The following is a 13,903-nucleotide window of genomic DNA, read 5'->3' on the forward strand; positions in this document are numbered from 1 at the left end:
AAAAAATATCTAAACAAATAATTACTTCAATTAATTTATTAAAAAAATTATTATTAACAAAAATTTATCGACCTATATTTATCAAACTATATTAAACTCTTTCTGAAATTTTAATATTTTAAAATAAACATCAAATTTTAATTTTTAATATAATTAAATAATTTTAAAAATAAAATTGTATTTTTGTTTTTCAATACTAATACCAAAAATATTATTGTTTTTGTAATATTAAAAAAATTTTTTAATCTTTCTAAAAAAAATTAATTAAAAAGAGTAAAAGACGTTAGTCCATGCTAGAGCTGAGCGTCAAAAGAACGCGTACCTGAGAACACGGGATAGAAGGGTCTATATATACTATAATAATAAAACAATTTTCTCTATCCTCAAAATCAAGCAACGTGATTTCTCGGCCTTTGTCTCAGAAATCCCCAAAATTTCCATCCCAAATTACTTTTCTTTCATCTCCTTGCATTCGTTCTACACTTGATTATGCTCTTCTCTTTCCACGCCTCAAAGCCAAACATTTCCGAACTCTAGCCCTAACCCTAATTAATCATTCTCCCCTTCTCCTTCAACCGCACGCGGAGTTGTTCGTGATTCTCTCATTCGAGAGTTTCGATCGCAGAGGCTCCGAGTTCGCAGTTTCGCCTCCTTCACGTTCTTCCTGAGTTGGGTCGGTTGTCGAAGCGCGACCGTCGGAAATTGTTGCTGTTCTTCCTGCTATCGATTCGACGATTGCATCGCTCACAGCAGTTTCTGTTTCCACAGAGGGGCTTCGACGGAGATTCTTCTCTTGGATCGTATATTCTGAATGCGTAACGGAATTTTGTGAAGAAGTTCAAGATTCCGCGTTGATTTTTGCTGGCAGAAGAGAATTCTAGTAGTGTTCGTGCTCTCAGCCTCAGCCTCGGCTTGTGGGTTCGATTTGATCGATCTTAACCCTAGTAATTTGCAAGTGGAGGACAAAAACAGAGAAAAGAAGAAAAAAGAAATAGAGCTTTGGATATTGTATTGTACTGTACTACTGTTTGTTTTGTTTTGATTTATTTAATGTCAAGGGCCATTCTAGTTTTGGAATTTCATAGGCCCTTTTAATTCGTTTATTTTTGTTATCATTGATCTTAATCTTTTTTTTTTAAATAGAAAGAATAAATATACGATGGCGGTGTATTATAAATTTAAGAGTACAAGAGATTATGATTCAATTCCCATGGACGGTCCTTTCATCTCTGTTGGAACATTGAAAGAAAAAATATTTGAATCCAAGCATTTAGGGAGGGGTACTGATTTTGATCTCGTGGTAACCAACGCCCAGACCAATGAAGGTTGGTTCTGAGACTTTTTAATTAAAACTATTGAATTCTCATTAAGATAGCTGTTGTTTGGGTGGCGATACCCTGAGTTTGGGGGGTTAATTGTAAAATTAAAATATGGAACTATTGCTTTCGTGGTTAAACTCTCGGTGTTTATCATGTTCCTCTCAAAGTAAACATTTTTGCTAGTCTTGGCTTTCAGGAGTTCATGGTGTTGAAGTTGAGTTTGATGTTTTATTTTCATGCACTGACAGTGTTGTTTTACACTGATGTCCAATAAAAATCAGGGAATTGTTGTGTTGTGATTGACAGTTAAATAGGCAATTCTCATCAATTCTATTGGTTAATAAATATATAAGATTACACTGTCAGTACACGAGAATCACTTTACTATGAAATTCTTGGTTTTTGTAGTGTTTTTTATTTGACTAACATTGGCCTCCACCTCTTCTATTGCAAAAATCAAACGAAAAGACAACGAGAAAATAGGAAATCCTCAAAGTTAAAATGCTTAGAATGTAGGCCAGGGTGTTGAGAATTTGAGTTCCAGTGAGGTTGTAAGCTAGTTGTAGGAATTACAAGCGCCCAAACCTTGAAGGATTTGCAGCATGGTAGTTAATATATATAATTGCCTTGATGAATGGCATATTCAGTGTTTTATAGCTGCTCTGTCTCTTTGGAATTTCAGAATATCTTGATGAAGCAATGCTGATTCCTAAAAATACCTCGGTGTTAATTCGTCGGGTTCCTGGTCGGCCACGTTTACCAATTGTTATTGAACTAGAGTATTATCTCTAACCTTTAATCTTATTACTGTTGTTGGTTTTTGGACTATTGTCATGCATCATGCATGTTGGTTCTTGAAATGGGTAGTCATGGGCTTGCTATTCTCATCTTGATACTTCACGTTGTAGTCAAACAGTTTTCCCAAGAAACTACCCTTTTGATTTGTGAGAAAAATTCTGCGTTGAGTTGCTACTTTCCTTGGCTTTTGCAGGCAAAAAAAGGTGGAAAATACGGCTATGGAAGTCGAACCTGAAAACAGCAGCTTACCAGCTGAAGATGCATCTGCTGTAAAATATGTAAGTCCCTTTTTGCTTTCCATGCGTTTTATTTAATAAACAATTCCACTTCATTCCTATTTTATTTACCTTCTCATAACATGACAGCCAGAAGATTCAGATTGGGATGAATTTGGAAATGATTTGTATGCGATTCCTGATGTACCACCCATTCAATCAAGCAACTTAATTCCTGAAGCTCCTCCAACCAACAAAGCTGATGAAGAAAGTAGGATAAAGGCTTTGATTGATACTCCTGCCTTGGATTGGCAACGGTGAGTATCCACTTTCCTTCAGTTGTCTTTATTCTTGGAATCAGCATAAAAAGGGATGATGACTGTAAATATGAATATGAATTACTAATAAGTAACTTTGTATTCTTTTTCACCTGCAATAATATGGTCAATAATCTCTGGTGGAAGGGATTGCTCATTCTGGAATCAGCACCTGTACTAGAGGAGCAGTTGTTTCTTATTTACCATCATTCCTGCATAAGGATTTCTGCAGAAAATTTCATTTCACATACCAAATGTGCTTTGTTTTGGTGAAATCATTGTCACTCTAGACTTCGCCATATCTAAAGTTTCCTTTTGGCATGCAGTCAAGGATCGGACTTTGGTGCTGGTAGAGGTTTTGGAAGAGGTATGGGTGGACGGATGGGGGGTGGTCGTGGTTTTGGTGAGTCTCCTTTTCCTATTCTATACAAGTTTGAGTCACTGCCTGCTTTGAATACAGATTTTGATATTACTGTTCTAATGCTTATTCACTTACTGAGCAGGGCTGGAGCGGAAAACACCTCCTCAAGGCTATGTATGTCACAGGTGCAAGGTTCCTGGTATTTCCTAGACTCTTATTATTATCAGGGAGAAAAAGGGGCGCTAAATCTGCTTAAATTGTTGGATGGCATTGTCGGTTATGCTTAGCTTACTTATTAAACTTTTTTTGTAGGCCATTTTATTCAGCACTGCCCTACAAACGGTGATCCAAATTATGACATCAAGAGAGTTAAACAACCTACTGGTATTCCGAGATCCATGCTGATGGTGAACCCACAAGGTTCCTATGCTCTACCAAATGGTTCAGTAGCTGTATTGAAGCCAAATGAGTGAGTACATGTTGGTTCTTTGTCTCCATTCTGTCATATGTAGGACTAATATTGTATTTCTCACATAATCCTGCTAAACAGGGCTGCTTTTGAGAAAGAAATAGAAGGTTTACCTTCCGCCACACGTTCTGTTGGGGATCTACCACCTGAGCTCCACTGCCCCTTGTGCAATGATGTGATGAAAGATGCTGTGCTGACAAGCAAGTGCTGTTTTAAAAGCTTTTGTGACAAATGTATGTTTCTTTGTCTTCCTGAAGAAGTCCTGGTTCTTAGAATTTGAGTAAATACTTACGCTTTTAAGCTTATAATTCTTCATTAAGCAAGTAAAGAATGCTTTAGATGATATAATCTCTCCTCAGCATTTCTTCCCAATGTACAAACATCTCAGATGAAGTTTTGTAAATATCATTCTGAAAATTCTTTTCAGGTATTAGGGACTATGTTATCTCCAAGTCCATGTGCATATGTGGTGCAACAAATATTCTTGCAGATGATCTTTTACCAAATAAGACCCTAAGAGATACTATTAATCGTATATTGGAGTCAGGCAATAGCAGTGCTGAAAACGCTGGGAGCACCTTTCAAGTTCAAGGTTATTGAAACTATTTATCATGTGACTCTTACGTGGACTTTATTTGGTTAAAAATTTATTGAAACTAACATGCAAATTGCAATTGTTTTCTCCTCCTTTCTAGATATGGAGTCTGCTCGTTGTCCACAACTGAAGCTTCCATCTCCAACCTCATCGGCTGCATCTAAGGGAGAACCAAAGGTTTCACTTGTTCATGAAGGAATGACACATGTACCGGAAACTGTTGATGATAGAAAAACAGTTTCTGCTCCAGCTCCATTGCAAACATCAGAGCAAGTGAAGCCCAGAATGCCTGATGTAAGTGAAGCTACACATGAGTCGATGAGTGTAAAGGAACCAGCCTCACAAGGGAGTGCTCAGTTGGTTGAGGAGGAAGTCCAGCAAAAAATGGTTCCTGCTGAGGCAGGTAATGTAGATTGCTCATCTCACCCTGTGTAAGACATGTAATAATTTATTTTCTTTGATCACAATCTCATTTGTAGTTTCAACTTTAAACTTTGCAGGAAAGAAGAAAAAAAGGAAGAAAGTCCATTTGCCTGCAAATGGTAAATCTACTCTCCTGCATTCGAATCTATATATTTATGTTCAAATCTGGACATGTATCTGTAACTTTTCCTTTATATTAAACTTTGCAAACCGGATTGCTGCTTGAACATTCGGGGAGGAGTACAATACAGAGGTCTTTTTTTTTTTTTTACCTCTATTTATGTTATTTGTAACAATGTCAAATTATTTTTATCTCTTGCAGATTTTCAGTGGAAAACCCCACACGACCTTGGGGCTGAGACCTACATGATGCCAATGGGCCCAGCACCTGGTTACAATTCATACTGGAATGGCATGCAACCTTGTATGGAAGGATTTATGGGACCATATGGTGGCCCGATGCAAATGATGGGTTATGGCCTGGGCCCCTTGGACATGCCATTTGCAGGTGGTCTGCTTCATGATCCATTTGGCATGCAGGGTTACATGATGCCTGTTGTTCCACCTCATAGGTATATACCTTTTTTTATTATCAAAATTTGTCTTGCATATTTAGATAATTACTATTTTAGAAAGCTAAATTATTGTTTAGGGATCTTGCTGCTGAGTATGGCATAGGGATGAATGTTCCACCTCCAGTTATGAGTAGAGAGGAGTTTGAAGCTTGGAAAGCTGATCGTTGGAGAAAGCGTGAAAATGAGAAACTGATTGATAGGTAAAACAGAATTACTCCTGGATGGCGATTCATTTTATTTTATATATATATATATATATATATATATATATATATATATATAATCAATTGACACCAGTGTCGATCTAAGTAAATATTCATTGTTCAACTTTTTATTCGTGTAATTTTTTAAAAAATCAACGGTTGGATTAGAAACTTATATATTATAGATCATCTTAAAAATATTTTGTCAATCTAAAATCATTTGTTATATCTTTTATGCACTTGAAAATAATGTAATATGTTTGTTCAAAATATACATAGATAAAGAGGTCTTCAATTACATGTTTGTTAATGTTTGATTTTGGTAAAATGTGTTATAGATGATCTTTATTATTTGTTAGTGTGATCCAATAGTTGGATTGAAAAATATATATCCTATAAATAGTTATGAGCGCCACCCAATTTGTCGACTTCTCTAAAAATGATGGAAAAAGAATAGACTCTTTAACAAGAGAAAAAATCTTCTATGATGAATTCAATAATTGTTGGAACTCTTAAAATGAAGGGGAAAAACCGAAGCAATGAAATTCTAAATAGGGCGGAACTTCTGGATAAGGGATTTATGCCATTGGATATATTCCAAAAAATGAATTAGATTATGATCACTGTAATTTTATTTAAACTGACACCTATGTCATCCCATAAATATATATGGAATTTAAACTTAACAGTGAAATGTCTGTTACCACTGAGTTATATCTGTTTTAGACATGATTGCTCGTCTATGTGATCTTTTGCATATTTCTTCTGTATTTTGACTCTGTTTTGTTTACGATTTAACATAATTTTACTTTCTAATAGTTATGATTTGTAGCGGGTACGGCTATCCTTTTTCCGGGGTTAATAAAGGACAAGGGTCGCATGTTAATCTTAGCAAAAGCTTTGGTTTACAAGATAATCTATTCTTTATTGACGTTGTCTAATGAATTTTTTGTTGCCAAATTTTCCAATGTTATTGTGGTTCTTGTTGCTTGTAATTTTATGTGGGTTATTTTCGAGGTATTTCTGTTTTGTTTATCATTGGAGTGTTTCTTTAATGAAATAGGGATTTCTCCAAAGATCGAGATTTTGGTAGGGAAGCGAGCAGTATTGGGGATGTTCCTATGAAATCAAAAACTGTATGTGCTTTTTGTTCTCTTATTTTGCCTTTATTTATCTGTGGACTTGTATGCATCATTTACCTTTCTAGGTTTTTCCCACTAAATTTTGGTAGAAACTTGAACCTTGAGCTTGAACAGTAATTGCTTTAGATGATACCATTCACTGTTTTGGCTTCTTAAATGAGGATAGTAGTCTTAGCAGTTAGTCTTGCTTATTTTACAGAGTACTATTCTTGTTGGTCATAAATGGTTGAGGGAGCAGTGCCCACTCAGAACCATATATCTCTAATCAACAACCACCGGTTGGTTTAAAGTTGATTAAAAGGGAATTGGTATAACTAGATTAGAGTTGCATTGCTGCACTTGGATGGTAACAGTAATGTGATTAAATTTATATGCTCTCTCTGAGTTCAGAGAATCAGAGTCTCTTTAGCGATCATTTATGGACTATTGTTTTTCGATATTCTTTGACCTATGATACCTTTAGATTTATGCCTTTTATCCTGGTTGCAAGGGTTCTGTTGATAATTGTTGTCCACTAATGAGGGCAGGGTATAGTGATTAAAATTTAACATTCCTAATTTTTGTCTATATGGTTTTAATAACTAATATATGGTCTGTACTGCATTATTTATTTTTCGAACATAAAACAAACAAGCTTGGGTCAGTATATTGTTAGTCTGTTTTGTGGCAGTTAAATGTTTTATTTGTAATTCTTGTCATGTCATAGATCTGCCTTTTGAGAGGTAAACTTCTAGTCTATATAATGCAGGGTCTAGAAGTTGTAACAAGGGTAACAAGGATGAGCGTGTCACCTTGCGCGCCAAACAAAAACAAACACAAACTGCTCAAGAGAAAAGCTGACTACCATGTGGATTGGAATCGGGAATGTGAACGTGACCATGATCATGATCGTGACCAGAGGGACCACCGTGATCGAGAAAGAGGCCATCACCACCATCGCCACCACCGGTCAGGATCCTCTTCCCGGATGTCATCTGAACCACCAAAACCTCCTCAACTGCACCATCATCTGCAGCTGCATACCGCAAACAGATGGCCAGTGTTTTCTCCCGCATAAGCTTCCCCGCTGAGGAAGAAATGACCAAGGAGGATCCGAGCTCCCAAGTTCATGACACACTTGCAATACGAAGAGATATTACAGCTGGAAGCGAACCTCGCTCCCTGATGTACTCTTTTTCCTGACTTCATGGTTTTTTCCCAAAAAGGGTTTTCCTGAAGGGGGTTTTAACGAGGCATCACAGCGAGGGCTAAGGGGCAGAAATTTCAATCCCTTAGTAGCAAGAGCACCCTTGTAAAGTCACATTACATTAGTAATAATATTTCTCTTTATATCTCTTTATCTCTTTCTTTAAAATTTCTAGTTATCATTACTACGATACGCACTGATTTAAGCTCGGAAAAGCGCAAAAATCCATTGACCAACCTACATGGTTGGCAAGATAAAATGACGAGGTACAAGTCAGTGTAAATAGGTTATAAAAGTCGATCGTAATGACTTGGAGATGATGTATCTAACGAGTTAAAAGTCGGTTATCCCGAGTAGTATAAAATGCATCGCAAGAATAACTTAAATTACAGTAACGAACAAAATTGAACGTAAGAAATTCAGCCGAAGAAAAACAAAGAGACGCGAAAACCCCTTAAAGGGACCAAGGGTAAGGGCTTTTCATAAAGATCTTGCCAAAACAAAAGGATTACTCAACGAAAAGTTTTTCTCTAATCACGTTAGGCAGTAGAAAAATTATCTAACTCAGATAATTTTCTATCATTTGATGAAAAGTTTTTCTCAAAAAGCTTTATAAAGCTTGAAACAGAAAGAGTTCTTCACAAGTAAATCTAGTACACTAAAAAGCCTTCAAAAAAGTTTTCATCAAAACCAAAAACATCACATGCATAATAAAATGACAACTTTGTTAAAGGTCCTATCCAAAAAGGATCAAACGAAACAAAAATTGTTGTTAAAGATCCTATAAAAAGGACCGAATGTCAAGGAACCACTAGCAAAATATATAAACAAATATAAAGAGTTCATAAAAAGGACCCACAAGTCGAGCCTTTAATAATATCATCACTTGGGACCAAGAAGGGGGTTTGAGTCATCGGCAGGGGAAGAGGTTGGCCCGGCCGCAGAAGTTGGAGGGGTCGGTGGGATCTCTTCGGCATTAGGAGCTGAAATCACCTCGGGAGCTGCGGAAGAAGTCGTCATATCTACCCTAAGGGGAGGGGATTCAATGATGCGTTGCCCCGCTGTCTTCAGTTCGGAATCAGTCTGGGGACGAGGAGGAGAAACTATCTCTCCATTAACGACAACCTTCTCAGGATGAAGAGGGGATAGGTCCAAGTCGGGAGTAATAACTCCGACTTGTTGCTTCAGCATCCTAAACACCTATTCAGTATCCTCAACAATGTAATCCTTCAAGTCCTGGTAACTCTCCCGAAACTGCTCAACCTCCTTTTTCTGGAACCATGATTGGAACCATTTGGAAAATTACAATGATATCCTCTTTCTGAACCAAATGAACCAAGAATGGGGACTTGGTGATAGGAATAAGATATGATTCCATGCTTCTTGGTAATCATAATAGGTATAGCTCTGAGGTTCAAATTTTAAAGAGAAGCTTTTAGATTGATATGGGGTAATTCCCACTCTTGTAGAGATAATATTTTCATGATTTTATTTTTGAATAAATGGGCTGCTTGGTGTTGGGATCTCTATAATGTGTCAATTCAATAGATCCAGTGTCTACTAATATGAATTCATAGAATTTTTGGATTTTTTGAGGGGTAATAGGAATATAATGGAAAGTATTTGGGAAAATAGTCTTGTATAGAATTTTTCTATCTTTTTTGAACCACTCTTTTTCGATGGTTAATATTATGATAGGATTGGGTTTTTCATATTAAGGAAACTGTTCTTTCAATGGTTGAGTGTTATAGAGGTCTGATGGTTGCAATAATGTGAATTTATTATTAGTAGTAATTAAAGAGCTCTTAGATGGTGATGATGATGATGATGCTTTTACAACCTGTGACATAGTCAGAGGTTTTAATGATAATGGTTTTGGTGGTACAGGAGTAATAGGTAATTTTCTTTCTTTTATTTGGTCAAAGGATTGACCATAATCTTCACTGGAGGCTGATTTTTGATCCATTCTTTTCCTGCAAAAATTCTCTAGTAAGAAAGTCAGGGAATGAATTTAGTTCTCCTTTTATATGTTCAATAGTACAATAAAAACATGATAAAATAGTTTGCCATCTTGTAATATTTGTTTTGAAACCAGATTTTTTACATCATTTTTCAAAACACTTGGAGCTGCTTTACAATAAGATCTTATTATAAATGTTTTATTAAATAAATCTTCCTGAAATTTTGAAACACATAATACTATAGCAAGTATTTTTTTCTAACTGTTGCATAATTCTTTTGAGGCTGGTTCCAAATTCCTTAATGGTATTTTACTATTTGCTCTTTTGAGCTATTAGGAGGTATTTGTTTAAGAATTCCTCTATATCCTAATTCTGATGCATCTGTTTCTACAATTAATTTAACCAATGGATCTAGTATAATTATACAGGGTATTTCTTTTATCACATTTTTTATTTTTATTATTATAGAAGTCATTTCTTCTGTCCATGGAGGTGGATTTTTTCTTAGTCTCTTATAAAGAGGTTCGCATGTGACTCTTATTCCAAGTAGAAATTCTGCCATATAATTTAAACATCCCAAAAATCTTTGTAATTGTTTTTTGTTAGTTATTTCATTTGGAAATTTATCTGCAAATTCAATGGCTCTTTTAATAGGTACTATAGTCTCTTGATAGATTTCATATCCTAAAAACCTTACTTTAGTTATAAAAATTTTCATTTTCTTTTTGATAACACTAATCCTTGTTCTTTTATAATATTCATAAATTTTTTTAGATGATATATATGCTGATTTATTCCTTTTGAGTATACTAATACGTCATCAAGATATACTATAGTAAATTCTATATGCGGGTAAAATATATTATTCATTATTTCTTGGAACTCGCTTGGAGCATTTTTTAATCCTTGGGGCATTACATTCCATTCATAATGTCCAAAGGGTACTATAAAAGCTGTTTTATATCTATCTTCCTCTTTTACCGCAATCTGATAATATCCTGATTTTAAATCAAATTTTGAAAAGATATTTGCTTTATTTAATCTTTTAATTAAATCACTTTTATTTGGTAAGGGATACCTAATCCATTTTAATACTTTCTTAAGAGGCTTATAATTGACAACTAATTTTAGAGCACTTCTTTCTATTTCAGATGCTTTCATCACACAGAAGCCTGTACAGCTCCAGGGTGATTTCGAAGGCCTTATTAGTTCCTTATCTAAATATTCTTGTATTTATTTTTTACAATATTCTAGATACTCTTTATTCATATATATTAATTTTGCCTTTGTTGGTATATCTTTTTCATTAAATCCATCTACATATGATAAAAACACCTCATGTAATTTTCTATGCTGAAAAGCTTTGGGGTTTAGGCTACATAATTCTTTCTTAATTTTTTCTTCAATTGCTTTTATTTTATTTTGTATTTCAGGAGTTTGTAATTGTTCTTCTATTCTTTTGTATATAACTTCTTGATTTAAATAGTTAATTTGTCTTGTTTTTCTTTCTATAACATTAATTTGGATTGGTAGGTGTTGTAAAATTTTCTCTTGGTTTAAATAGTTAAATTTGTTTTGTTTCTTTTTCTATAATATTAACTTGTGTAGATAGATGTTGTAACATATTGAGTTCATGTTGTTTTGATTTAGTGAGAAATTCAAAATGAACAGGATGATTCGAAATGCGTACACAAGTTATTCCGTCGATGTCGAGGTTAAAGGGATATAGTAACATAGTAAAAGGATTTCCTAATATGACTTGATGAGATATATTTCTTGCCAAAAAGAATGTAGTGGCAAAACATACTCAATTTTTACAAATTTTTGCTTTAGATAATTTATAGTCTATAGTCATTCTATCATTTTCTGCTTTTAGAATTTTTTCTGTAGTTTTTTCATAATATTTTGTAGGTATTAACCCTTCTTGTGTGTAATTTACATCAGCTCCTGAATCTACCATAGCTATGAAATCAAATTTTTCTTCTCCTACAATCAAGGTTATCGTAATAAACCACTTTTGGCTTACTAATAAAGTTAGTATATTTATGTAATTTTCTGGACCCATGTTAATATAATTCTCGAGAATTATTATGTTACTAGTCTCTTCTGTTTTACTAACATTATTTTGCAAAGTTTGTTTTTGGATTTTTATTATATTTTCTCCTTCTATTTTTAATAATCTATAGTCCATATTAATATTTTATTGTTTTAATTCTGAAACTTCTCTCTTTAACTTTTTTATCTCCTCTTTAAGAGAATTAAGAGAGACTTCTTCTTGTGGATTTTTAAACCGATTATAGATTTTTTTTATTTTTATTGGTCTTATTTCCTGCTTACTTCTTTTTTTTTTTTTAACAAATTCAGCTAATTGGTTTATGAATTCATCTCTTAATGGGATATCTTTTAACCTGTCAATTATTTTTATTAGAGTAGAAGTCTGGTCTCTAGTCAAAATATTTACGGTTTTTTTACAATTTCTACAATTACATAATCCTATTCTTAAACAATTATTCTGCTCATTTTGTTCAATATTTTTTTATGAGCTTTCTTCTTCTGACATAAGGTCTAATTGTTGTATAAAATAATCTTTAATTTTAGAAGAGTCCTCATAAATTGATTCTTCCTCTGATTCTGAATTGATTAATATAGTTGTCAAAGCATGTTTAATTTCTTTATTTTCTATTTTAGTTATTTTCTGCTCTGTTGTACACTTATTAGCATACTATCCTTATTTTTTACATTTCCAACATGTTACTTGTTTTTTCTTATTAGAAGATTTAGGTTTTCCTTTAGGAATTTTATAGAATTTTTTATAATGTTTTTGTTCATAATAAAGATGTTTATCTATATTATATTTAGGTTTTTTATAATTTTTTTTGTAATTTTATGTTGACCACTGGGTGCTTTTTCTGGGGTTATTCCATATTGATAACAAAACGTTCTAAGTTCTCTTTTTTCATGATAGTTTTTTGTTTTATTTTTTGTTGTATCTTGGTATCTGTGTATACTTCTATGCCTGTTTGTACTATTATATTATGCAATTGTCCAAAAGTTAATGAGTTATAGGGAATCTGGTCCCAAACTGTGTTTGTAATTTTTGTAATACTTTTTCAGAGAATAATTTTAGTAAAACTGCTACGAATCTTTCTTTCCAGAAAGGTGCATGTGCATCATCTCTTATCATAACTTTTGACATAAAAACATCTTTATACCATCTATAATCAGACATGGTTGGGCATCTTAAATTCATTAATTGGGTTCCTATCCTATCTTTAAAAGTACTTGGATCTCCTACAAAATTTTTAATAATGGTATATATTAATATGGATGTAGTGTAACACCCTACCATACAGAGTCTTATGCTTAAGTCATAATTCAGAGATGGCAAGGTATTACGACCTCAAACAAAAATTTAGTACGTATAGTAGTATGAATAATTGATTATAACTAGGAGCCTTTGTAGAAAAAGGGGTAAACAAAAATCGTAACTCGAACGCGCAACACTCCGATCGATAACACAACGAGCAAAGGATAAGCTAACGCAAGATCGTATATATAAAGAGTATCAAAAACAGAAATATCAAGACTCAAAATCCGGCGGCGAAGATAACCGGTTCGAGCATAGCAATATATACATATAATAAAATAAGGGAAACCCCAAAGGAAACCCAAAGGGACACAAATACAAAAAACCTATTCTCCAAAAATCCCCTCTAGAAGGAGTCATCACAGTTTGTATTATTTAATGGAGATAAAAGTATCTAAACAAGATATATAACCCAAAATAGATTCCCGATAACAAAGGATCTTCGCTAATCCAGAAGTCTCCAGCATGCCTCAACGAGAAGCCTCGCGTCCTGCATCTGAAAACCACAAAATCCGCATGGGTGAGAACCAGAGGTCCCCAGCACGGTAACAGCTTCCACATATATAATACATAATAATAGAGGAAAGCCGAAGGCAATCCTAGCACTTCCTCCAGATAATATCAAAGCTTATAAACAAGCTAAACCGTAAGTGGCAACTGACTAAAGATTCTTCAGTCTAACTAATACTTCCCTTTCCAATTTCTTCAGACCTCCCAACCACCAGCAGGAGTATAATATAGCAAACACAGTTATATCAGACAAGAGATTTACAAATAGGAACAGATAAGGCATTTAGGCAATTAGCAAGTAATATGCAGTCAAATAGGCAATCTCAAACAATTCATGTAGTATGCTTATGATGCATGCCTGTCCCTAGTGGCTGATGATATCATCTGTCGGTTATAGAGCCAACCCGACAAGTCCTGGTAGCTAGCCATTGGACTGTCCCTCTGTCGTGCATCCCCAACTCG

The 13,903-nt window shown here is 34.2% G+C and overlaps 1 protein-coding gene across 5 annotated transcripts; it reads left to right on the plus strand.

The window, feature by feature from the left end:
• Positions 1-379: 379 nt before the first annotated feature.
• On the plus strand, positions 380-7,750 carry LOC112727164 (E3 ubiquitin ligase PQT3-like). Of its 5 annotated transcripts, XM_072209052.1 has the most exons (16): positions 380-1,008; positions 1,144-1,325; positions 2,002-2,098; positions 2,311-2,395; positions 2,483-2,649; positions 2,976-3,052; positions 3,153-3,209; positions 3,323-3,479; positions 3,561-3,712; positions 3,907-4,071; positions 4,175-4,477; positions 4,575-4,616; positions 4,820-5,069; positions 5,150-5,272; positions 6,339-6,411; positions 7,166-7,750. In XM_072209052.1, exons 2-16 carry the CDS (start codon positions 1,160-1,162, stop codon positions 7,472-7,474), a joined length of 2,223 nt encoding a protein of 740 aa, XP_072065153.1. In that variant the 5' UTR covers positions 380-1,008; positions 1,144-1,159; the 3' UTR covers positions 7,475-7,750. The 5 variants fall into 5 exon arrangements, with proteins under 5 accessions (XP_072065153.1, XP_072065156.1, XP_072065154.1 ...); XM_072209055.1 differs by lacking the exon at positions 6,339-6,411; XM_072209053.1 differs by lacking the exon at positions 1,144-1,325.
• The last annotated feature ends 6,153 nt before the right edge of the window (positions 7,751-13,903 follow it).

This window comes from Arachis hypogaea, chromosome 12, assembly GCF_003086295.3.
Source record: "Arachis hypogaea cultivar Tifrunner chromosome 12, arahy.Tifrunner.gnm2.J5K5, whole genome shotgun sequence".
In the NCBI taxonomy this organism is placed as follows: domain Eukaryota; kingdom Viridiplantae; phylum Streptophyta; class Magnoliopsida; order Fabales; family Fabaceae; genus Arachis; species Arachis hypogaea.

What these genes read in the sequence shown, in the direction of transcription:
- LOC112727164 (XM_072209052.1), top strand. Translation starts at nt 1,160, where the DNA reads ATGGCGGTGTATTATAAATTTAAGAGTACAAGAGATTATGATTCAATT. An exon ending in AGTCCATTTGCCTGCAAATG is followed by an intron (nt 4,617 to 4,819) that starts GTAAATCTACTC and finishes TATCTCTTGCAG; the next exon opens with ATTTTCAGTGGAAAACCCCA. An exon ending in AATGAGAAACTGATTGATAG is followed by an intron (nt 5,273 to 6,338) that starts GTAAAACAGAAT and finishes TTAATGAAATAG; the next exon opens with GGATTTCTCCAAAGATCGAG.